The 26,604-nt window shown below is 40.3% G+C and overlaps 1 protein-coding gene across 1 annotated transcript in view; it reads right to left on the bottom strand.

Annotated features, from left to right (window-relative positions):
- LOC137625275 (uncharacterized) overlaps nt 1-26,604 on the bottom strand; it is a 149,726-nt gene that overhangs the window by 121,812 nt on the left and 1,310 nt on the right. The window contains exons 3-10 of the mRNA XM_068356075.1: nt 26,284-26,389; nt 24,830-24,935; nt 15,485-15,588; nt 13,287-13,441; nt 12,756-12,924; nt 12,053-12,197; nt 10,187-10,545; nt 8,103-8,161 (exon numbers count right to left, since the gene is read on the bottom strand). Of these exons, the coding sequence (XP_068212176.1) occupies nt 8,103-8,161; nt 10,187-10,545; nt 12,053-12,197; nt 12,756-12,924; nt 13,287-13,441; nt 15,485-15,588; nt 24,830-24,935; nt 26,284-26,389 (1,203 nt within the window). The remainder of the gene's footprint in view (nt 1-8,102; nt 8,162-10,186; nt 10,546-12,052; nt 12,198-12,755; nt 12,925-13,286; nt 13,442-15,484; nt 15,589-24,829; nt 24,936-26,283; nt 26,390-26,604) is intronic.

Consider the following 26,604-nt stretch of genomic DNA (forward strand, 5'->3'; position numbering starts at 1 on the left):
ACCTGTGGTTAAATTCTCTGGGAATATCTAGTAGTTATTTACCCAAGGAAGCTACCAAAAAGGAACCTTCAATCAGGACGCCATGGCTATCTCACCCAAAAATAGATTTTTCGCTTCGCTCAAAATCCGTTTTTTGTGTGTACATTGCTTTACCTTTGCGTAAGACACGGGCTCTTGCCTTAGGCAGCCGGTAAGTGTTTGTTCGTTCGTTCGTTCAAGATTGCCATGCCTCATAGCACGACACGGGCTCTTGTCTTAGACAGCCCGTAAGAGAATAGCTATCTGGAATGAGAACTCCTAAAGGAGCAATATGGTTTATTAAAAGAAGAGGTAGAATTGGAAAGAGTCTGGAACAGGAAAAGGATGCAGGATAAGGAATAAAAGGATGTAGTATGAGGGATGAAGGAGAGGTATGACAAGACTTGGCAAGGGGTAGAAAGCAACCCGAAAAAGGGGACTCCTTTTTAGGTCCACGAAAGAAAGTTTTTAGTCAGAGAAAATAGTATTGATAGTAGCAAGTCCCAGTAAGTAAAAGAAACTGGGAGAGGAGAGAAGGAGTTTTAGTAGGAGAAAAAAGGAGTAGGTTTAAGCAAAGTAGCTTATTCCTGCTCTTGGGATGGAAAAGGGGGAGGGGGCCAAAACTGTGCTGCGCTCGGTTAGCTGGCACGAGAAAGGCCCCCTAAGGATAGGGTAAGAAGAGGGTTAACAGGGAAAGAGGGTGGGAGACAGGAAAAACAAGAGCTGTTTCCTTATGAGGAAGACAGCCTTGTAATAACTATTCTCCATTTAGGAATAGGGAATTAGGAAGGGGAGGATTGCAAGAGGGGAAGGATTATCTCTGCTCAGTGGCTGAGAACTGGAACTGTTGCAGGAGTTGCTGGAAAGTGAAGGTTGATGAGAGGGAGAGGACTTTGGTAAGGATCTGGAAGGCAATAGGTATGAGGTCTTGCAAGGTGAGAGACTCAATTGCTTGAGTCAAGGTTTGGGAAGGGGATGAGGATGAAGGTTGTTGCTGGTCCCTTTGGGGATCAGTTGCAGGTCGGTGCTGATCCTTCTTAGGAACAGTTGCAGGTCGTTGCTGGTCCTTTTTAGGAGCAGTTGTAGGTGTAGATGCAGGAGCAATTGTAGATGTAAAAGCAGGAGCAGGAGTTGGCTGAGTTGGTCTTCTCTGGCGAGGAGTTCTCTGTTCTTTAGGTGGCTGGGATGGAGCTGGTTTGTTTTGGTTTGAAGAGGATGTATTCTTCATAGCTGCTATCCTCTTGAGTCGCTCTGGGCAGCGCTTATTCCAAGCATGGTGTGGCTTGGAACAATTGGGGCACTTGGATGTGGTTTGTCGCCCTTCTTTATGGGCCTTTATGCACACTTCTGTGCTATGTCGCTGGCTGCAGATACCGCAAATAATGGGGCCTCTGCATTCTTCTTTATGATGTCCAAAGCGTTGGCATCTGTAACATCGAAGGGGCTCAGGTGTGTATTCCTCGATGGGGAAAGTACCCCAGACTCCTAAGTTCAGTTTGGAAGGAACTGGTCCTATAAAGGTGGCTATTAGGCGTTGAACAGGAACGTCATCCTTGCTTGTGCAGCGAACAGCACAGTCAATATTGCTGCATGAGGTTACAATGGAGATAGGCATCGTCACAGGATACCTAGTAATGACTGCCTTCTTCCTGATGAAAGCAGGATCCAGCAGTGTTAAGGTGGAGTCTTCCTGAAGGAATCTGGCTGTCTCAATGTCCTTGGGATAGATGATAAGATCACCTTTCCTGTTAGGTCTAGCAGTGAGTTTCATGCCAGGCTTGGCAGCCATGGCAGCAACAGAGGCATAAGAGAGCTCGTGGTTTGCCTGTGCAAGTCGAAACTTAGGCAGAGGCTTCTTTGGCTGCGTAGCTGGAATGTTTTCTTGAATGGCAGTGGCTTCTTGCAGGAGTGTTTGGAGGCAATCTGTGCAGTTGCAGTCCATGGAGTGGGCCCCTTGTTCAGTCTCCATGGCGTTGGAGGACTCAGGCTCGTTGGTAGAAGGGATGACTGCAGTTGCACCTGATTGCTGAGGAGTTGTAGGGACAGACAAGGACGAGTCTGTGCTCTCAGTCCTTGGAGTCACTGATGGCGATGGTGGGGCTGCATTTGGAGCTGTTGAAGATGTAGAAGTCTTCTTTCTTTTCTTGCTTTCATTAGTGGCAGCAGCGAGTTTATCATACTGGACAAGTTTGTCAGAGGCATCTTTGCAACCCTCACAGTTGCAGGAGACGTGGTGATTATAAACTTCTGGGTCTACAGCATAGTTATGTTCTGCCATGGTGTTAAAGATGTAAGCTCGGCGCTGCTGGTAAGCCACACAGCTATCACAGTCACAAGCTTGGCCATTAAAGTAGTCTTCATAGTGTCTGTATTTTGAAGAATAGTAATTCCATGCCCTTTTTCCTAAATGAAAAACGGACATTGTGGTTGAACTCTACGGGAATCACAGTGAAAATTTCGGGAGGTTACGATGCACATAATCCACGAGATGTTGTCGACACCGAGTCTAAGCGAACGGTAAGTGTTTGTTCGTTAAAGGATACCATGAATATTAATTCTCCAAAATAGCCAGTGTACGAGTTTTATATTACGACATGCCCAGGTGAATGTGTGATCTAAAACTTTTAGGCTTGTAGTGCTTCTTTATAAATTTGTAATTGTTCATTAAAGTATACCATAAATATTAATTCTCCAAAATGGCCAGTGTACGAGTTTTATATTACGACGTGACCAGGTGAATGTGTGATAGGTTACGAATGAAATTATGAAGTTTCAAATTTCTATATATTTAAAGCTTGTTACACTAATTCTTTTCAAGCCTCGTCAAAGTTATTTAACCATGTTTCAGATAATGCTAGTATGTCCAAATATTTCTCGTTTAGCTATTCTCTAATTTGAATGGTTTTATTACCAACAGATTGAATATTTACATGATCAGTATTTCCTGCTAGTTTATGTTCATTTCCAAGGCATAAGCTTTGCAATTTCTTGAATTCGCTATGCGGTTTATTTAACTTTGCGCAATTTATGTATTTTAACCATTCCGAATTACATTCTTCGGTGGAATGTTTTCCTGAACATTTCCCGTAGACTTTATCACGTCTTAAACTTGTTTTTCCAAAATGTCCATACCTCTGACAGTTTGGCCTTTTCAAACATAATTCCCAATACTACACTATTCTAGAAGTTTCAATCAAGCTATGATGAGTTTGGGGAATGACCTTCCTAATCGGGCAGTTGAATCAGTGGAAGTTCAAACTTGCAGCAAATGTTTTTATGTTGAACAGACTGAAAAACTTGACATTCGTCTATTTTCATAGTTTATGACAATTCTATTTTAATGTTACTGACATTAAGATATTTTTTATCCAACATTTGCTGCCTCTTATAGATTATTTATTTACTTATTTCTTTTCCTCGCTGTTATTTTTACCCTGTTTGAACTCTTGGGGTTTATAACATCCTGCTTTTCCAACTAGAGTTGTAGCTTAGCTAGTGATAAAAATGATAATATGGGGGACTGTACTTTTCTATACTGAAATCTCATATGGTAGAAATGCTAGCGTAAAGAAATTTGGTATTATTGCTTTTTCAGTATCTAAAAGCTTGTTGCATATGCAGATGATGCTACTCTCTTTACATTTAATCCATCTCCTGAATGTAGAACTGGGGTTGCTGAATCCCTTAATAGAGATCTAGTTAAAATTGGTGCATGGTGCAAATTATGAGGTATGAAGTTGAATCCTAACAAGACTCAAAGTATGATTGTAAGTAGGTCAAGGACAGTGGCTCCTCAACATCCGGATCTCAGCATTGATAATGTTTTTTTTTTTTTTAACTCTGTATGACTTGAAATTTTAGGTGTGATTCTCGACAGCAAATTTACTTTTGAGAAACACATTAGGTCTGTGTCTTCTTCAATTGCACAACAAATTGGCTTATTGAGAAAGTCTTTTAAGATTTTTTGGTGATCAATCTATTCTGAAGAAGTTTTTTAATTCTTTCATTTTACATTGTTTCGAGTATTGTTCTCCTGTCTGGTGTTCAGCTGCTGATTCTCATCTTAATTTGTTGGACAGAAACTTACGGTCTATTAAATTTCTTATTCCTGATCTAGATATTGATCTCTGGCACCGTCGTTCAATTAGTTCATTATGCATGTTGCATAAGATTTTTCATAATTCTGACCATCCTTTACATTCAGATCTTCCCGGACAGTTCTATCTACTGGGTATGCAGTTAATTCTAATAACCAGGCCTTCTCCATCATGAGACTCAATACTACACAGTATTCGAGAAGTTTTATTCCATCAATGACCAAGTTGTGCTATGATCTCCCTAATCGGGTAGTTGAATCGGCAGATCTTCAAAAGTTCAAACTTGCACCAAATGTTTTTAAATTGAACAGGCTAACGTAATTAAGTCCCTTTTTACAGCGTTTATATGAAATATCTGTTTTAAGTTATTACTGTTCATAGAATTTAATTTTAATTGTTCACTGCTTCTCATATAGTTTATTTCCTTTCCTCACTAGGCTATTTTTCCTTGTTGGAGCCTTTGGGCTCACAGCATCTTGCTTGTCTAACTAGGGTTGTAGCCTAACCAATAATGGTGATAAATCATGTTTTCAATTCCTCAGACGTTTTTCATTTTATCATGCTTTCTTAAAATAAAATTTGATGTATAAGACTTGTATACAATGTATAGCAACACACTAATTGAGCCAAATATAATTGGACTGCAATACTTGTTTTATCATCATAATCATTATTATTATTATTATTATTATTATTATTATTAGCCAAGTTGGAAAATCAGGATGCTATAATCCCAAGGACTCCAACAGGAAAAATAACCCATTGAGGAAAGAAAGCAAGGAAAAGGATAGAATAGTGTGCCTGACCCCCCAAGCAAAAAGAAGGGTGTGGCTGATGATAATACCCACAGGTATTCGATCTAAATCACACTTATTGAACCAACTCAACACCAGTGAAACACAATAGACTTGAAGAAAACTAGTTTCCCGTAAAGCCTTCGTTGTGGTAGGTATACGAAATTGAGCCGACAGTCTGTTTGCTAGCCAAGAAGTTATCATCACGCTTGCGGGGCTTCTCGGCCTCCGACCACCCGACCAAATCTGCCACGGTTTCCGGCAGGCTTTGACCGTTTGTCTTCGGCAGGAGGAACATCAGCGACCCGGCGACAGTGGCGCAGCTTCCGAATACCGCGGGAGGGACCCACGCGAGGTTTTCCTGCAGGAGTTGTTGCAGTAGAAGAATTTTAGACAGATGGAAATTTCTTTAAAAAGGCAGCTATTGAACAAGGAAATGTATTAATGAGATATGCTAATGAAATAAACTATATATTCACTAAGCTTCACAAAATGAATATTTATGGCACACATCACCCTGAAAATTCACACCCTGTCACACCCTTACTGCGTGGCGAATAACCAAACTGATAGCGTACAAGAGATGGCATCTCTGGGGGTTGGAGCTACACAAAGGAACTATAAGCTCAGAAAGGGGGTGACTAGGTGCACTTCCTCAGAGCCTGGTGTACCAGGAATTCCCGTGGCCAACTGTACATCGACTACGACATTATAAAATACCTTTTGGTCATCTTGGATCAGAGACAAAAGTTCTTTAAAATAACATATGTAATTTGAATCATATAATTTGTGTATGAATCATAATTTGTGTATGAATCATAATTTGTGTATGAATCATAATTTGTGTAATTTCAAAGATACTATTAGAATTTAAAAATTAAATAGGAACGGTTTCCATTTGTATTTGGCATGTAAACAATGTACAAACGAGCTACAAGCGAGGGGTGTGCTCTAAAACGTTCACAGTGTCACACACAGGTGACGTTCATAAGTCATGGTTCTCTAAAAATAAAGCCATTTCTCAAGCAAAAATCACCATAAGGCTTCTTCTTTCTACATAAATCCCACTGTATTGCAAGATTGGCCGCTTGAATAAACTTTATCTATCAGTTTCTACTCCTTGCACATTCTTCCCCAAGTACCACATCTATCCACCTGATTCACTGACGCCCAGACACCTCCTCCTGTGAGGGGACAAGCTTGCTGCCGCACTCAATAAACGAGGAGAGAGCTTACTGCCTGGTCTAGCCAGCCTAGCATGGAAACAATGGCAAAGCCTAAATAATTAAACATGCGTCAACAAAAATATAGGTATACAATTATAACAAAATGAATATAATCAATACCGACAGAAGTGGTGAATACACTCCTCTGCAACTAACCACCTCGTGTTTGATTTGTATGCATCCCTTGACAGACAGAGCGTAGCTGTTCAGCCTTGTGAAAGACTGGGAACCTGGTATATTTTATCATTTCACACTAGTAAAACTTATAGGGTGATTAGATATTCACTAGCTACTAATTATCTTGAGAAATCTAGTTGATATGAGCATCCCAAAGGGCTCAGTGGGATGGCTAAGTGTATAAAAGAAGATGCAGTACAAAATTCTGAAAAAAAAATTGAAGTTGTAGGTTGGTCTTAGCCCAACACACAATAAGTATTCCCTTTCAAGCTACCCACTTCAACTGAAGAACTAGCAACAAAGATGGTGTACCGCACGTGTTTCATACACGCTCGGTTTTGATTTTTTTTTTCACTCGCTCGCTCTTCCCTGCACTGTTAATAGACCATCCTGTGTTTTCATGTGAGCACAAGCTTTATCATGTTTGAATTTTTCTTACGCTCTTGCTCGCTAGTCACTGTATATGAACTCGATGATTGTTTGATAAAGTTTAGTTACATTCACCTTGCCTCTCGGTTATCATCTAACGGCTCGCTCGCACAATAGCAATAAAAATTAATGCCAAAGATGAAGTTAATGAACAAAGTTAAGGATAAATTATTCTCTCAAATCTGTGAAGGAGCCCATCACGTCAATAATGAATAGATTTTGTGGACTTCTATTTATAATCTATGATTCTAAGCTATAACTAACCAACAGCCCTGATTATGGTGAGACCACACATGTAAGAACTAGTAAACATGCCATACTACTAATAACAATAAGAGTGGATTTCAAAAATAAATAACTTGCAGACTCATTACTGGCTAGTAAGTATGAAATTATCACAATGGGTTGCTAAAACTGATTGTAAAAAATCAAGATTTTCCTTAAGACTGTTGTTTATGGACACAGGAAAAAGTTCATTTACAACACGTGAGTATAAGCTTAGATGCTCTGCACCTGCCTATCAATTGATAGAGCCGGCACTAACTTGTTTTACAGAGTGAGCAGTTAGGAACCAAGAACCTAGGAGGAAACGATCGAGAGGGAGGCAGAGAATCAGATGGCGAGATAAGGTGAGGGATGATATGGAGAGAAGAGGTTGCCTTTGATCAAAGTCACTGGAGAGGGCTCATCAGGCAACAGACCCCTAAGTGTAGGGATAACATTTAGAAAGAAGAAGAAATTATAAGGATACTAAGAAAAATGAAAAGTTTACAAAGTTTTGCAATGCACAGAACCCTACGAAAAGGGGAGAGAGCACCGTCCGACCAGCATTTTTTGCGCGAATAACTTACCGTGTTTTCGATAATGATAGGAGCGATGCTGAAGCCCACACAAATGGCTAACGAACTAACAGCAGAGCCCCAGGGTCTCAGGGAGGTCGGGTATATCTCAAGCACATATAGGTACATCACCTAGAGCAAAGGTTTACCTTAGGAAGTTTGTGCAAGAGAAAATATCACTAACTCCAACGATTTACCTTCGGAATTTTTTTGCGCAAGAGACAAAATATCACTAAATAGAAGTATTGTGTAAAATATTTTAATAAGTTATAGCTTAATTAGCATATGCATAAGTGAAATTAACCAATGATGTATAACACAATTTTTGAAATGAACATATTTTCTAATCCACAAGATATATTCCAGTTGGGAGAAAAATATAACACATTCTTTCATGCAAAGACAGTTCACATTTCATTAGAAATCATTCACCTAGCATTTTCTATTCATGATTTTACTTTTGTTATTGATTTCAGAAGTATAGGCCTACTACAAAAGAATAATGACTCAACGAGGGCTTACCACGAAAACTGCACTTATCAGCGTGTAACTGATTAGACTGTTTGCCAAAATCAGCCATTCTGAAATGGAATAATAAAATTACTTTTATGCGAGTATGTATACATAAATGTATAGTGTATAGCCTACATTATGTGCGTGTAATGATTTTCATTGCTGGCACTCTTCGGTGCATCATTAGGCCTACTCCTCTGCTAGGCTGATTACTGATTTGTACAAATGCCATATGATATACAAGCCCTCATAATGATCATTGGTTGATCTTAAACTAAAGGCAAAATATTAAGAATGGTAAATAGTAGAGTAGAATATTATCTAATGCTGAAGGCTATAGATGGTGTCTAAATAAGATTCACTTTTTGTTCATGAAATGTTTATTATCACTTGGAAGGCATCACATGACAATGATAATATCTGCAATGAAAGATAGCATGATGAGAAATAAAATGGCATTTGCATCGGCAGTCAAAATAAATTCAATATGAAATTACACTGACACCTAATAGCATATATGGGTCAGTTAGTAAATTCACAGTATACACAGCTAGCTAATGAACCATTTGCTGCTAGCATATAATAGATAATAAAGTTTAGCTAAAGTCTATAGACAATAATACTGTACCACAGATATGAATAGACAATCCTCTAGTGTCTATATAATGAAATCTCTAGCCTAAATGTAGGCCTATCTTGTGTAAAGACTAGACATGGGTCTATCAATGTGTACAAATAGATTTTGCATATAATTACAGATAATCTAAAATTATAAGAATGAAAATTAAATACTTGACTCATAATTAAAAACTAAAAGCTATGGATTTCATTACAAAAACAACAGAGAACTTTTTAGATTTACAAAGGTTTCTTTCATGGTAACAAATAGAAGCATTGTCCTAAAACACTATCCTGAACTTAGTGTTAGAAGACAGCCCAAATGGAAGTAAACTAGCACAGCCAAATAATTCTAACGTGCTCTGCCCACAAGCATGGAGAATGGCCGCACCTATCTCGTAGTTGGTTCAAGTAAACATAACAATAATAGAATATATTATGGATAATCAAGATACTTTAATATTCACCACAATGTGAACAGCACTTCCAGATACAGATTGTCAGAACAGAGGAGCAATGAGATAATGTTTATTTACGAGCGAAGCAAGCCAAGGCAAAGACAATTTGAGTAGCGGCCAATCAAGATGCCTTTGGACGGAGCATGTTAAAGATCTTGGTCTGCACCCAGTCGAACCTATTCCAAACCCACCGTTCTCGATGCTTGCCAGCAAAATTCCTGCACTGGCAAGAAGAACACTTCCACAGCTGAAGAAGCATACAATGATTATAGTCCTTCTTTCGAATCTTTTCGCGATCAGGGCTAACACGATGTAAGGAGGTATCTCGAAGACCCCAAGCAACCCCACGTAGAGGAAAGGAGAACTGTGGTTACAGGAAATACATTCATTAACATGACTGTAATACGCGAAAGATGTAAAAGAAATTCTTGTTGAAACCTGACCTCATTGCAGGTCTGCCTGAATGCCCTCTTTGTGAAAGGTTGATATAGGCTTAACTGTACATGTTCTTTGTAATATATTGAAGTCAGTAGAGTGCATTCTTGCCGTGTTAAACTAATTTGTATTTCGTAATTCAATGAAGTTTATGCATTAATACATTCGTGTCTGTGCAATTAGCCCATATATTAACTCCTTTAGTATAAGTTCATTCATACCCTCATTGCCAGGACAGCATTAAATATCCTCCCCAGATCCTGAGCCGAGTTATATACAGTAACACAAGCTTCATACATTTAGCATTCTTAATAGACTAGACTTTTTTATCCCTTCCTGTTTCAGTTTTCCTTCTGGTGAAAAACATTTGGAGGTAGTCACAATAGAGTCTATGAATTCAACTCAAGGCAACTTGATTATAATTCATTAATAAGGAAATGTATCCTGTTTTAATACAGGATATGCCTATACCTTTAGCAATTTTCCACCACCGGTGAAAAAGATACGCCTAGTCATATTCTTTACTTTCAAAATATACCAAAATACATTAAAGTGAATAATACATTTTGTTGACGCCCTCACCTGAAGAAATCCGAGTTCAGCGACAATCCTAAGAACACAATTCCTTGTAAAACAGACAGGATCACCACCGTCAGCGTCACCTTTGCCATGATTTTTGTTCTTAGAAGAGCCACAGGGCCAGCCCACCACGGTCCAACACCGTCGTCAAGGCCTAACCCCTGGTTGAAGCTTTTGTAGTCGAGTTTGTTGCCCTCATTTGTTGACGATGCATCTTGATCGTTGCCGTAAGGTGGCTGTGGTGGCGGAACATTACTGCATTGAGTGTCATTATTGGTTGACGACCCAGTTTGAGTGTTGCCTGAGGGTGGTTGTAATTTTGGGCTATTACTATTTTGAGCTTCCTGGATCTGATTTTGTTTCTGGGGTTAAATGATGGATGGAAACCTTGGTTAGTGTCTATTTAGTGATGGCTTAAAAGGAGAGATTACATCATGCAATAATAGGGTGTATATGGAAAAATAAGTCGACAATTTCAACTTTATTCAGGCATCAGAGTCTATTCATGTATACATAGTGGTAAGACTAAAGTTGAACTATGATCAAGTTATTTCTGACCGATTATGTTAAAGAAAATAAGAGCAGTAGTGTCTTATATAATAAAAACATTGCAGGGTCAGTTTGAAGGGCTAATATATATTGTTGCAGGCTACAGTTTTTAAAGGGATATGAACCACCCAAATTATCAAATATTATTGTTCCAGTACTAATTTGATTTCTGATTTCTTCCATTTTTTGCGGGGAGGGAGGGTGTTTAATGTCTATAACTGTGTTCAGCCTAAAATCTTTAACATGCTCCACCCACAAGCATCATGACTGGCTGCCACTCAAATGGTCTATGCTCCACCGTGGTTGGCTCTGTTCGCAGATAAAAATGCTCATTGCTCCTCTGTTCTGGTTGTGCATGCCAGCCTTGCGGGTCACTGTTTAAGGCATCATTACCTATAATCTGCTCATTATTATTATTATTATTATTATTATTATTATTATTATTATTATTATTATTATAAGTGTTAACACGAATTACCAGTGAGAAGGTGGCGGCCAGTCATCATACTTGTGGGCGAAGCATGTTAGAAATTGTGAGCTGCACTCATTCGCTTTTTGTTTTAATGCATTCCTTGTTGAATGAAAAGGATAAAAAAATAAAAAAATAAAAAGATTTAAAAGCCTAAGTCTACACAAAAAGAAAAGAAACTTTCTAATGGAAGATTAGCATATGGTATCGAGTTATATTATTACAAATGCTGATGAAAACTATCATAAGAAGGCAAGCTATATTTCAACAGTGAACATTATAAGTTGAAATGTTTAAAATGAACATTGAAATAAGCTATAACCCTAAGTCTTGAAATCACAAGCGAATAAAACATTGTTATTGGAAGTTAAATGACTATCTGCCAGTGACAAGTAAATCAGAGCTATTATAGTCGTTGCAGAGATTCCGGGCGAAATAAGCCCCACCCCTTGATGATGTCATAGCCAATCATGTTGTCCTCAACATTAACAGCGATCACAACACATCCCCTTAAACTAATTATAAGTTAGTATAGTTTGCAAATTGCAAGGGGATGTATTGTGACCGCTGCTAACCTGGGAGACATCGTGATTGGCTATGATGTCATCAGGGGGTGGGGCTTATTTCGCCCAGAATCTGTGTTGCAGCTATAGGGAGTTTTATTTACATTAGGGCCTACCTAGCAATCAAATTTTGTAATAATTTCCTTCCTTATTCAATTCAGCGCCTACTTGAGTGTTTGCAGAGGCCTATTGCATGCCAATGAGTTATCTATATATGTTAGCATTTTATAATTCTATAAACCACTGTAGAGGGATTATCATAAAAAAAAGGTAGGCCTATTGTCATACCTGATATGCAAATTGGACAAAAGCACCGATATCTAGATCATGAGGTGATTTTGACTGGTTGAGTCTCGAAGCTCTCTGGAGAACCTGAGTGGCTTCTTCCAGCCGTCCTTTTAGAATAAGCCACCGAGGAGATTCATCTATACAGCTGGAAGAGAATGTTATAGGCATATACACGGAGACTGCTCATTGATTACGTTACTTCTGGGAATGGTTTCAGCATTTCTCATTAGAGATTTTGAGAAAAACAAAACTCTATAGTTATCTAGCGTGTGAAAATCTTGGGACTTTAGAGGCAGTGAAGTAAAAATCAAATTTAATCCTAAAATGGTAACCTACCTGAAGAAGTACTCCTTAAAGCAAATGCTCTAATTTATACTGATCAAGAGATTATCTGCCTTTCAAAACTTTTTAATCATGACATCAGTACGCAGCACAGATAAGGAGAATCAGCACTTCATCATCTATCAAAGACTCAAAAAAGTATGGTGAAGAGACTTAGGGCTCCCGCACATGGGTTGATTTTTAGTGGCAGGGTGTTCACAGCTTCCCTCTCCACTTTTTCATAGTACTACTGTATAAATCACGAAATAGTGGTAGCCACCATCCACTGAAAATTAGCCTGTGTGTGAGCCTTAAAACCCTAAGTCCTCTTTACCCTATGGGCCTACATAATTCAAAAAAGTTACGAGACTTATTCGCTCACAATGCAAGCACTACAAAGGGCACGCAAGCCCAAGAACCTGCGGCTTGGAGCTGTCGCCAGTCCCTGATCCAATAGGCCAACCCAGCCATGCCTATCATCATAAAGGCATAGGTCAAGGTGTAGAAAGTGGACGCAAGTGGGCGCAGACTCGGGTCACATATTTCCATACCTGTTCAACAGAATTGACAATCAATAGTCCTATGTAACATTATTGTTATTTTGCTCGTGTAAAAGTTACAGAAAATTCATGCAGATAGCAAATCTTAGTTGTTCTTTTGAAATAGAAACAAAGGAATATAGGATTCACACATAGGCCTACACTTGAATCAAAACAAAATCTTTTTTGGATTGATGAAGTATTTAATTTCCAAATCAATAAAAAGATTAGAGTCAAAACAAATAAATTGATATAATAACAAACAACTGAATTAATCTTGCCCACGCAGGCCTATATGCAGGAAAGATCAAATCAGGCTTGCCTACGTACTCAATTTAAAAGAAAAGAAATGCAACAATAAAGAAGTTACCTACAAATCATGTAAACAGAGCAAGCCAACATTGCAGTGGATACACCCAGGAGAAATCTAGTTAATAAGACCAGCCAGAGCCATTGCGATAACAGCATCACTATAGTTAAGAAAACTGTGACTGAAGCACTGGTTCTCACACAGGAGCGTCGACCATACCTGGGGAAGATGACCAAATTGGTCAAGAATGAAGAGAGATGTAACTGATAATGTCCATGCCCTATAACTCCCCTATTTTCAACCCTATCACTAAGAATACGGTGGTCTAAGGGGGTCGCTGGGGGGCCATTATTCCCATTAGGGGAGTGGGTAAGGTCACGGCTTGTAGGTTAGGTAAGGTGGGGAAGGTTAGGTTAGATGATGTTCTGTGTACATGTTCCTGTCTTCATTATACAAAGCATCCAGTTAATCCTTATTATTGTCTTCTTAATATTACTATCGTTATTATCACAAGCCAAGGTATTCCTAAAGTTAGAAGAGTGGCCATAGGTCGTCACCCTTATAAGGAAAGTAGTCAGCATGAAAAAAAAAAACAGGAGTAAATGATAAACTATAAATAGAAATACACAAGATTTAAACAAATTACAGTAAATAGCAATGTAAAATATGTAGATGAATAACATAAAATATGATAGAAGACTAAGCCTAGTTTGAAATTCGGGCTTTTTTATTGTTTTAGCAATCTTTCTTCTCTTACAAGAGCAAGTTATCATAGCTTAAAGTATACCAATTTTCTTTCAATGTTTCTGCACTTTTAAAATAATATAGGCCCATAAATTTCCGCTCCAGTAAAGTCACCCTTTAGGTTTGAAACTTAATTGTCTTGTTCCTATCATAGTTCCCGATTCATTCCTCTATACCTAAATTTATTGGTATCCGGTCATTTCGCCCACATGCCATTTTGCCCACACTGAGGAGTCATTTCCCCCACACTGTTAAGTCATTTCGCCCACACTGTTAATATCATACATGTACATATATAGTATCTTTGATTTTTGGACCCACGGATATATATATATATATATATATATATATATATATATATATATATATATATATATATATATATATATATATATATATATATATATATATATATATATATATATATGTACATAACTAAATGTTTTAAATATATACCTGTATCTATGTATGTGTATACATCTCGCATATGATATACTGTATATAGATGTATATATTTCATACATAAGTGTATATACTATATACGTTATGAATATATAGTCTTATGTATAACTTTAAAAGTCATGCCACATAACTTCAATTCCTTGTCACTATCTGAATATTACATGTATGTAACTGTCTTTTAATAAGAAAAATACTTTCTGAATAGTAATACATTTATTTAACTGTTTTCTTAATCTTACCTATATGCAGCTATTTATTAACAAAATATTTTCATTTCACCACGTTTTTAATCTTACATGTATGTTGACTCTTATATGTGGGCGACTTGACTTGTGGGCGACTTGACATGTGGGCGACTTGACTTTTGGGCGAAATGACCGTAATTCAATTTATTGGGTTTTCTTTGTTGGTTGATATTTTCTGTCTTTCACAAGTCTATGCAACTGTAACTGGCAATCACACTTCAATACTTTATTGTTGGTACCAACTGTGCGTAGCCCAAAGTCTTAACTTAATCTGCTCAGAAGTCTCATGATTTGCCACCATCTCCTCACAGCTAATTTATGTAAACATGATAATGTAATAAAATAGATCACAGGTAATTATGATAAATTGTGAACCATGCAACTGGCATATGCAGCACATCCATGTACCGCTTGTCAGAACAACGAGCAATGGGATAATGTTTTATTGCAAACGAAGCAAGCCAAAGTGGAGCAAAGATACTCGAGTGGCGGCCAATCACAATGCCTTTGGGCATAATATGTTAAAGACCAGGGGCTGCTCACAGTTGCAATCTTTATTGTCACTTGAATTGCTCTAATAGCCTCCTGATGTACGCTAATTTTTTTGCCAGTCTTAGGTAAATAATAATAAAAGATAAACGACAAAAGAACCTAGATTCTTATGGTGTATCTTAATCAAAATTAGTATGTAATAATGATATCGGCCTAATCTATACACACACACACATGATAAGAACTTGGTATTTACACCATTAAAGTAATTATGCTACATACTATGGTTATATTTCTCAGACTAGTCAAGGAAACTAACCTTTCTGTTGTTACTCCACCCAAAATTGATCCGAAGAAAAACCCTGTAGTGAAGATGGTCTGGAAAAGCGAGGAGAGCCATGCTCTGCTGCATACCAGATTCCACTGGAAGAAAAGGACTGGAAAATGAGAGAGGAATCTAATATAAATCTAATTGAGTTAGAATTTACTATATAACTTAAACTGATTTGAATGGTGAATTCATAACATATTGTAACTTGCTTTATGGTCTAAATCTTTTTTTGGGCTTAGGCCATGTCGTGCTGATGGAAGTTCCTTCATTAGTAGCTTCCTAAGTTATATGTGACTACAGTGATATATCCCAGAGAATTTACCGAAGGTATCCAGAATTCTAACTCCTGGAGCGAGTATCCCTTAAATTTCTCCAAGGGATATCGCGTAAGGACGTAACTTGACACATTTCATAGCTATTTACACCCCGAATAGCCTTTCACTTCGAGAGGGAAAGTGGAAAGAAAATAAGAGAGTCGTTCAAGAGGTAAAACTATTCGACTCTCCTAATGTACTGTCAATAGTTCGGCCATCCGCCGCCACACGGCGCCACCAAACCATTCTTTCGTTTGTAGCTTTGCTGACCAGTTTTCCCTGTGTTATCTCGCTATTTTCGAAGCTTTTTCTGCTTGATTATGGATTCCCCAGCTTCATCAGCTTCTGGAAAGTTAAGTAATATCTTTGAATTGTGTAAATGTAAGCTCTTGCCAGTTTTGCTTTTCGATTGATATCGTAATTAACGTAACAAGAGCTGTTGCCGGCCAGATGTCGTCATGACGGGATCGTTCTTTCGATCATTTAGTTAGCAAGAACGATATTCCCAGCATCCTTGCTTTAATAACTTTAGCTATTTAGTATTTTAGCTAGGGATTTTTATATTATGTCATTGTTGTCGTGAATTTGGCTATAATTTCGAGCCTCACGAGTGCTAGGCTTCTAGCCTAGGCACTTTCACACCTCATGCATGATATAACCTTCCTGGTATAGTTGTATTGAAGCTCAGGCAATATTTTATACAATTAAGATATTACTATTTCCTTTCCTCTTCCATAATAGTATACCAGAGTTACGTAGAACGTTTCTCTAAGCTCTCTAGCTTAATAGCTTTAGTGCTTTAGTATACTTTATATGTCCCCATTACTCTTGTATTGTCTTTAGGGGTAAGATAGATATCATTGCCCCTTTGAGTCAATACTATCTTTATGAGATATAAGAGTAATTCCCTTTCCCTCTGATTAGCCTAGGCTATCCTCAGTTAATTTACTGTAACCTATGGTTGGGTAAATTTTCTGGGGCGTTTCGTTTTCCTCTCCTTTTCTCTGAGCTGGCAACTGAATCGCTTGTCAGCATTGAGTTTGGAGTTGAGGACGGGACATCAGAGTAAGTCTGTGTTAGGCATCTGGCTACCTGGATTTATACCGGCAACTGAGTAGCTTGTCGGTATTCCAGTAGGGCTAGTTGCTGTTCAGGAGGCTTGCCTCCCTAGATCTTGTAGAGGTTATTGTTTTACAATTTCCTCTTTATGGTCTAGCAGACAGTCCTGTATTGGGGGTTTTTAACGGGAGGATAGGTTTCTTCCCTGTATTAACCCCTGGTACGAGATTCTGTTCTCTTGAGTTCGTCTTCGGACGTTCTCTCATTGCCTAACCCAACCTGGGGAAATGACTTCCCCTAGTTGAGGCTTTTACGAGGACAGAATCCTTCAAGTTAAGTAATACCTTAGGGTATTGCTTTACTTATGGACTATTCACCCCTTCCCCGCTATCTCTTTCGTGTTGAATGATCCAACACCCTTATGGCCGTGGTTCTACATAGGCTCCTCTGGACATCTGTAGACCTGGCATGAGTTTTTCTGTCAGTGCCTGGTTAGGTTACTGACAGATAACCTTATATCTTTGAGTGTTCCTTAGAGTCCTCCCTTGGACTGCCTTCCATATCCCTTAAGATGGGATATGGTTGAGTGGAAGCCCGAATTGATTTCCCTCTTCCACTGGCACACTCTCAGGATGTAGACGACATAGCTGATTCTTTGCCGTCTTCTATCCTTACCTTTCTCTCTTACTGTCTATCATGGGCTGTAGTCGGCAGTTAATTCTGCCGACAATGGGGGTTGGCTAGGCTAACAGTTCGCTGTTTCTCTTACCTCGAACATCGTTGATCGATGCCGTTGGTGAGTTTGATAGGCCTGCCTGCCGGCAACTGAGTAGCTTGTCGGCAGCTGGCCAATGCCTTCCACCCATAGTGTTTTATTATAGCCAGCAGTGGTTGGCAGGCCCGGCAGATGCCGGCCTGCTGGCATATGCTGACTAGCCCATCATGCCGACATTGTCGGCAGGTCGACACTATATTCATATTTTATTAACGGTAGCTGCCGGCAGGCTCGGCAGACGCCTGCCTGCCGGCATTTACCGACTGGCCCTACATGCCGACGAAGTCGGCGGGGCCGGCAGTGTCGGCAGGGCCGGCAGTGTCGGTAAGGCCGGCAGTGTCGGCGGGACCGGCGGGGCCGGCAGTGTCGGCGGGGCCGGCGGGGCCAGCAGTGTCGGCGGGGCCGGCAGTGTCGGCGGGGCCGGCAGTGGCGGCGGGGCCGGCGGGGCCGGCAGTGTCGGCGGGGCCGGCAGTGTCGGCGGGGCCGGCAGTGTCGGCGGCATACTGCCGCCGGCAACTGCTGTATCCAGAAAAATATGATAAAATTTTTCCAACCTACAAGTGGTTCTTGAGCAGCCATTTGTGAGACCATTATAGAGAAATGATTCTCTCTTATTTTAATGGTTATGTCCATTAAAATTTATCCACTGTATTGAACATTATAAGAGGTCGTATCAAGGAGACACTATATATCTTGGATATTCCCTCTGTTATTTAATTCCTTGTGAATTTCATGGTTCAATACGGGAAGGGGTCATAGCAAATGGCTGGATGGGAAACACATGTGGGTGTCTTTCCTACTATAGCTTACCCTATCCAAGCTAAAATATAATAAATGTATTATGTTGAAATTTGATAATTTCACAGAAAACTCATTTGCTTTTCTTTTCTTTACAGGAGGAGCATCCCGAGTGCAGGAACAACTTTTGTAGGGTCCGCAGCAAGGACTTCTACGGACATGGCGTGTGTAGGTAGAATACCTCGGGCCCATACCTTCCTAATGCTAGGATGAGGGACTGTATCTTCCCCGGAGCTCGTGACGATTCCATCATTCCCCAGACTAAACCTTCGATCCCCTTGATGCAACTCCCGGTTTCGAAACCTGGAGATCCTGGCGTGGGGGATGCTTTGGAAAGCGTCCACCTAGACGACAATATGTCTGTCGTTTCAGAGGAGACTGAGAAGAATCTCCTCGTAGAAGAGTCAGAACAGGAGGCAGTTGTTCCTCCTGCTAGCGAGGTTGAGAATGCTGAAGCGGTGTCGGTTTCTTCAGCGGTGTCGGTTTCTTCAGCGGCTGTGGTGGAACCAGCTCCCTCAACCTCTTCGCAACCGCCTCATCTGGAGGCACTTACGACCACCTTGCAATCTCTGATGTCGATGGTGTACGACTTGCAGAAGAAGTCGTCAGAGAAAGAGACTACTTTTCGGTCAGAGATCGAGCAATTGGTTTCCTCGTGCTTAGCCCCGAAGAAACTAAATGTGAAGGACCTCCCTGTGTTCTCCGATGTTAACCCGTGGAGGTACACGGAGCACATGCCTATGTCAGCAGGCAAAATTTTCCTTTTGGAGAAACTGGGTAGAGTTCTGGCCCAGCAGGGCATCCTACCCGGATTGTTATGTCCGTCTCAGAACTGAACCGGTGTACAAAGAAGAGACAGAGCCCAAGGAAGTAATTGTCCTTGAGCTCGCTAAAGCACAGGCTTTGTTTTCCACAAAGCTAAAGGAGAGGGCATTCACTAGCTCAAAGGTGCCGGCATTAGTCAAAAAACATATGTTGTTTATTGCTGACCCTCAACGTGCTTTTCCCTTTATGGATAAAGGGTTTAAAGCAGCTCTGAAGGCCGTGAGGGCAGGAAAGCCCTGCCCCACACTGGAAGAAAGCAAGCCTTTCTCCCTTGCTTTCCCTTCAGATGACAAGGACTGGAAGGACGTTCACGTTGCCTTCTCAGTCGGGAAGCTGGAGGCCGATATCGCTGGACGTCAGTTCAATGAGGACCTCCCGAAGCTGTCAAGAGTTTCTCTTGAAGAGAGAACATGAGACAAAGGAGCGCTTGGCAGCGTCCGTGTCTTTACAAACGGGGCTAGAAACGATGGCTAGCATCCCGGATTCTCCAGATATGTTTATGGTCTTTGCCAAGGCGCACTTGGCTACGGTTACAAAGGACCTATACAATTTTATCAGAGCCAGGACGGCTTGTCGGGAGTTCGTGTTTGCTTCTGCCTCTGTGAAACACGAACTGAGGAAGCTGATAGCTTCCAATATCTGGGGAAAAGACCTCTTTCCTAGTGATGTGGTGAAGGAGGTCGTCGACAAGGCTGCTTCGAAGAATAGGAATCTCTTCTCTAAATGGGGCTTGTCCTCCAAGAGAAAATCTTCCGCTGACAGGGGTCCCCAGCCGAAGAACAAGTCGAAGCGGCCTCGCCTGTCCTCTCAGCCAAGACAGCAACAGCTTCCCATGGCCACGGTGCCCCAGACGGTGGCTCAACCTACCACCACCTTTCAACTGGTGCCCCAAACACTGGCGACTCAGTCTCCAGTTTTCACCCCAGCTTATGAAAGGCAATCGGCTTCTTAGCCAAAGTTTAGGGGATCCTTTCGAGGCTCCTCTAGACGCCCCTTCAGAGGAAGAGGCAACAAGGGTCGTCGTGGCCAAGGTGGAAAGTCTTCCACCCAGCACTCAAAGTGAGATGCTGCCGGTAGGAGGGAGACTGCTACACTTTCAGGATCGGTGGACCTTCGATCCTTGGGCCCACAGCCTGATCAAGATAGGACTGGGGTGGGGTTGGACCTCACCTCCACCAAGCTTTCCTCAATTCTTCTAGCCTTCAACCCCAGTTCTGGAAGAATACGTTCAGGAACTACTGAGCAAGAGAGTAATAAAGAAAGCAAAGTCCATCAAATTCCAAGGAAGGCTATTCTGTGTTCTGAAGAAGGATTCGGAAAAGCTCAGAGTCATTCTGGACTTATCACCACTCAACAAGTTCATTGTGAACTACAAGTTCAGAATGCTGACACTTCAGCACATAAGGACTCTTCTGCCCAAAAGGGCATTCACAGTCTCCATAGACATGACGGACGCATACTGGCATGTGCCAATCAACCATCAAGTTTCCCCCTACCTGGGATTCAAGCTCCAGAATAGAAAATACGTTTTCAGAGCCATGCCTTTCGGTTTGAATATTGCTCCAAGAATATTCACAAAGCTTGCGAATGCAGTTGTTTGACAACTACGCCTAAAAGGGGTTCAGGTGATGGCCTACCTGGACGACTGGCTGGTGTGGGCAGCATCCAAAGAAGAATGCTTGCAAGCCTCCAGAAAAGTGATCCAATTCCTAGAGTACCTAGGGTTCAAGATCAACCTGAAAAAGGTCTCGGCTGTCTCCAGCTCAAAAGTTCCAGTGGTTGGGAATCCACTGGGACTTACAGTCACATTGCCTCTCCTTGCCAAAGGCAAAGAGAAAGGAGATTGCAGGGGCCGTCAAAAATCTGCTTCGGTCACGAAAGATTTCAAGAAGACAACAGGAGAAAGTGTTGGGGTCTCTCCAGTTTGCCTCTTTGACAGACCCACTTTTGAGAGCACAATTAAAAAATGCCTCAGGGATCTGGAGAAAATACGCTTACAACGATCGAAGAGATCTACTAAGACCGTTACCAAATCGTCTGCGGACGTTTCTCAAGCCATGGTCGGAGACAAAGAACTTAAGAAGAAAAGTATCCTTGCAACCACCTCCTCCTACATTCACCGTCCACACGGATGCTTCAAAGGAAGGATAGGAGGGTCATTCTCATATTCGGAAAGTGCAAGGAACTTGGTCTCCCCTGTTCAAGACCTTCCACATCAACTATCTGGAAGCCATGGCAGTGTTTCTTTCCCTGAAGAAACTGAAACTTCTCTGATCAATCCACATTCGCCTGGTCCTAGACAGCGAAGTAGTGATGAGATGCATAAATCGTCAAGGTTCAAGATCTCCTCAGTTGAATCAGGTGATAATAGCCATCCTTCATCTGTCCAAGAAGATGAAATGGCACTTATCAGCAGTCCACCTTCAAGGATTCCGCAATGTGACGGCGGATGCTCTATCCAGGTTCGACCCGATAGAGTCCGAATGGTCCCTAGACGCAGGATCATTCTCCTTCATATTGAGCAAAGTCCCAGGATTGCAAGTAGATCTCTTCGCAACGAGCGACAACAAGAAGTTAGCCCGGTACGTAGCCCCGTACGAGGATCCTCTAGCGGAAGCGACGGACGCGATGTCTCTAGATTGGAACAGATGGTCCAGGATCTACCGGTTCCCACCAACCAACCTGTTGTTGAAAGCCCTCGACAAATTGAGATCCTTTCGCGGGAGGGCAGCGATAGTGGCCCACAAGTGGCCAGGCAGTGTCTGGTTTCCATTGATAACAGAACTACGCCTGAAGCTGATCCTGTTGCCGGAACCAGTTCTGACTCAGCTAGTACAGAAATCGACTGTCTACGCTTCATCAGAGAAAACCCAGAACCTTCATCTCATGATTTTCTCGCCCTAGCGGTCAAGAAGAGGTTTGGGATTTCCGAAGACAGCATTAATTTCTTAGAAGAATACAAGTCAAAGTCAACTAGAAGACAATACGAATCTTCCTGGAAGAAATGGGTGGCCTTCGTTAAGGCGAAGAAACCTCAAGAGATTTCTACGGATTTCTGCCTGTCCTTTTTCATCTATCTTCACGGACAAGGACTAGCGGCTAATACGATCACAACGTGTAAATCTGCCTTAGCTAGACCAATTCTATATGCCTTCCAAGTGGATTTTTCAAGCGAAATCTTCACCAAGATTCTGAAAGCCTGCGCAAAACTTCGGCCTGCAGCTCCTCCAAAGCCTATTTCATGGTCTTTGGATAAGGTTCTTCATCTGGCCTCTACCTTGAACAATGAAGATTGCTCGCTGAAAGACTTGACTCAGAAAGTGATTTTTCTATTTGCACTAGCCTCAGGAGCCAGAGTCAGTGAAATAGTGGCCCTCTCGAGGGATGATGGTCACATTCAGTTTACACCGAACGGAGAACTAAATCTCTTTCCGGATCCGACTTTTCTCGCCAAGAATGAGCTACCCACTAAAAGATGGGGTCCCTGGAGAATCTGCCCTCTGAAGGAAGAAGCATCCCTCTATCCAGTGGAATGCCTGAAGGTCTATCTTCATAGAACTTCAGACTTTGGGGGAGGCCAGCTTTTTAGGGGAGAAACTTTGGGTTCAACGTTATCCTTGAAACAGATAAGGGCGAAAATCACTTACTTTATTCGCAGAGCGGATCCTGACAATACACCCGCAGGTCATGATCCGAGGAAGGTTGCCTCGTCTCTTAACTTCTTTCAAACTATGTCGTTTGATAACCTACGTGCTTACACTGGTTGGAAGTCTTCCAGAGTCTTTTTTAAGCACTATGCGAAGCAATTGCAAGAAATCAAATTTCATGTGGTGGCTGCAGGCAGTGTAATAAAGCCTGTAGTTTGATTACTGCAAAGGACAGTGCACTAATTGGGACTGTTAGTGAAGGGTGTGCATGATAGACTTAGGTATATCATGTTGATTTTTAGTGTTGACATAAACATTATAAACTGTCTTCCATAGTTAAGTGAACTTAGAAGCATAATACTTTGACATGAGTGCCAGCATATTTATGCTTAATGTCTTTTAGTAATAACATATATTTTGAAATTTCCTAATTTCACGGAGTGGCATTGTTTTCTCTTTCAGATAAAACTTTTTACCTTGTTATTACTGTTATGCTTGTTATGTCTATGTTTAGCATAAACATTTTGCTTAGTCATGACTTCTGTGTTTCTTGTAAATAAACTATAGAAGGAATCTTTGCGTCTCTCTCGCCTTAAGATTATACATTGTATTCAGAGTATTTTTTATCCTCTTATGGACTATGTGGGACAGAGTTTCCCTTACCATGCAATCAGGTAAGTTTGGTTGTGCTATGTTTGTCTACTGTTTTACGTTTCCTACGTGAACATGAACTCATCTGTCTGATCCAGACCTGGGAGGTACTGTACTCTATTCAGAACTCTAGTACAAACTACGCTTTACGTATATACGACACGATATACTTTCTGCTTGCTTGTTCTTTGAACTCACAATCTCGGGTTTTTTCCTAGAGTCTATATAGACTCTTCCCTGTAGGGGACAGGAAGAGCTGGCATATGGTATGCTTAGTTAATTGATGTACAGTATTACGGTAACATCAAGTGTCTTTGGTCGTGGCGACCGGTTAGGAAATAGTCAATTCGAGATAACGGCACTATTAAATCCACAGATACATTATTGCTCTGGTAAACTTCCATCAGCACGACATGGCCTAAGCCCAAGAAACGGATTTTGAGCGAAGCAAAAAATCTATTTTCGGGTGAAAGAGCCATGTTGTCCTGATGGACCCACCCTCCTTTAGTAAAAGGATGTTAATCCCTCCCTTTTGGTACTGTATCTGTAAAACTTACAAAGCTACGGAGAATGGTTTGGTGGCGCCGTGCGGTGGCGGATGGCCGAACTATTTACAGTACATTAGGAGAGTCGAGTAGTTTTACCTCTTGAACGACTCTCTTATTTTCTTGCCACTTTCCCTCTCGAAGTGAAAGGCTATTCGGGGTGTAAATAGCAATGAGATGTGTTAAGATACGTCCTTACGCGATATCCCTTGGAGAAATTTAAGGGATACTCGCTCCAGGAGTTAGAATTCTGGATACCTTCGGTAAATTCTCTGGGATATATCACTGTAGTCACTGTAGGAACTTCCATCAGCACGACATGGCTTTCACCCAAAAATAGATTTTTCGCGTCGCTCAAAATCCGTTATTTTTTCCTTGTTTCCTTTCCTTACTGGGCTATTTTCCCTGTTGGAGCCCCTGGGCTTATAACATAATGCTTTTCCAACTAGGGTTGTAGCTTGGCAATTAATAATAATAATAATGTTGTGACCGCTGCTAACACTGGAGAAACCATATACATTTTCCCCAAACAGAAAATGCTGTAGGCCTATCTTGTTATAATCATAATGATAATGGCAAATTAACTACTGAATAGGACATTAAAAAAGTTTCAAATATATGGAAAGATAGGCTACTTTCAAGTTTCCTGAACCTTAGAAATATACACAAAATTGCATAGAACCAAGATAAAAAAAATTAAGGCTATTGAACTAACTTACTTCCATTGTGATAGTAGATTGAAAAATAGAGTTGTCAAAAATCCATTTCTCGCAGGGCAAAATCTGTACAAATTCTCCGTCTTCTTTTATCATCTCGCATTGGGAACTTGAAGAGAACATTATAGAAGATGAATTAGCCATTCTAAATCTTGTGTTTATATGTTTAAAAGATTTATCAAAACCTTACCAAAACATTGGTTAGGTTTTAATTTAATTGGAGATATAGGCCTATTCTCTATGTCTAAATGATGCATCAAAACCTTCATAAAACATTGATTAAATTTCCATCTAGTTGGAGATATAGGTCTATTCTCTATGTCTAAATGATGCCTCAAAACCTTAATAAAACATTGGTTAGATTTCCGTCTAATTGGAGATATAGGTCTATTCTTTATGCATAAATGATAATAAAAACCTTATTAAAACATTGGTTAGATTTGCCTCTAATTGGAGACCTAGGCCTATTATCTATGTCTAAATGATGCCTCAAAACCTTAATAACACATGGGTTAGATTTCCATCTAATTAGAGACCTAGGACTATTTATATCTAGGTCTAAATGATGCCTCAAAACCTTAATAACACATGGGTTAGATTTCCATCTAATTAGAGACCTAGGACTATTTATATCTAGGTCTAAATGATGCCTCAAAACCTTAATAACACATGGGTTAGATTTCCATCTAATTAGAGACCTAGGACTATTTATATCTAGGTCTAAATGATGCCTCAAAACCTTAATAACACATGGGTTAGATTTCCATCTAATTAGAGACCTAGGACTATTTATATCTAGGTCTAAATGATGCCTCAAAACCTTAATAACACATGGGTTACATTTCCATCTAATTAGAGACCTAGGACTATTTATATCTAGGTCTAAATGATGCCTCAAAACCTTAATAACACATGGGTTAGATTTCCATCTAATTAGAGACCTAGGCCTATTATATCTAGGTCTAAATGATGCCTCAAAACCTTAATAACACATGGGTTAGATTTCCCTTTACTTGGAGACCAAGGCCTATTATCTATGTCTAAATGATGTCTCAAAATCTTAATAAAAAATTGCTTAGATTTCCGTCTAATTGGATATATAGGTCTATTCTCTATGTCTAAATTACGCATCAGAACCTTACTTTTGATTCAATTTTCTTCTAATTAGAGATATAGGCCTATTTTCTCATATGTCTAAATTATTTCACAAAACCTTACTAAAATATTGGTTAGACTTTCATCTAACTGGAGATGTTGGTCTAATCTGTCAGCAAATGGCTTATAGCATGATGATTTTCCAACTAGGGTTGTAGCTTAGCTAATAATAATAATAATAATAATAATAATTGTCACCTAACTAAAATTTCCCTGAAGGGACTGTTAGGCCTATACTGATGAATTAAGAAATATATAATGAGTAAAATATAAAAAATTAAAAGCAAGAATAACTTAATTACTCATTCATCGGCCTAGTTCGATTATTGCCAGAAACATCACAGGAAAACGGCGTGGCCGGGTTCAGAAAATCGCTTCCAACCAGGTACATCGGAAAAGTTGCCTGAACTGAAAATAGAGACAAGCGAGATGAATCAAGGTATACTCTCTCTCTCTCTCTCTCTCTCTCTCTCTCTCTCTCTCTCTCTCTCTCTCTCTCTCTGAAACATAGGTCTAGGTGTTATCTATTGTAAAAGTTGCCTGAACTGAAAATAGACAAGCGAGATGAATTAAGGTACTCTCTCTCTCTCTCTCTCTCTCTCTCTCTCTCTCTCTGAAACATA

Source organism: Palaemon carinicauda, chromosome 32 (assembly GCF_036898095.1).
Source record: "Palaemon carinicauda isolate YSFRI2023 chromosome 32, ASM3689809v2, whole genome shotgun sequence".
NCBI lineage: Eukaryota > Metazoa > Arthropoda > Malacostraca > Decapoda > Palaemonidae > Palaemon > Palaemon carinicauda.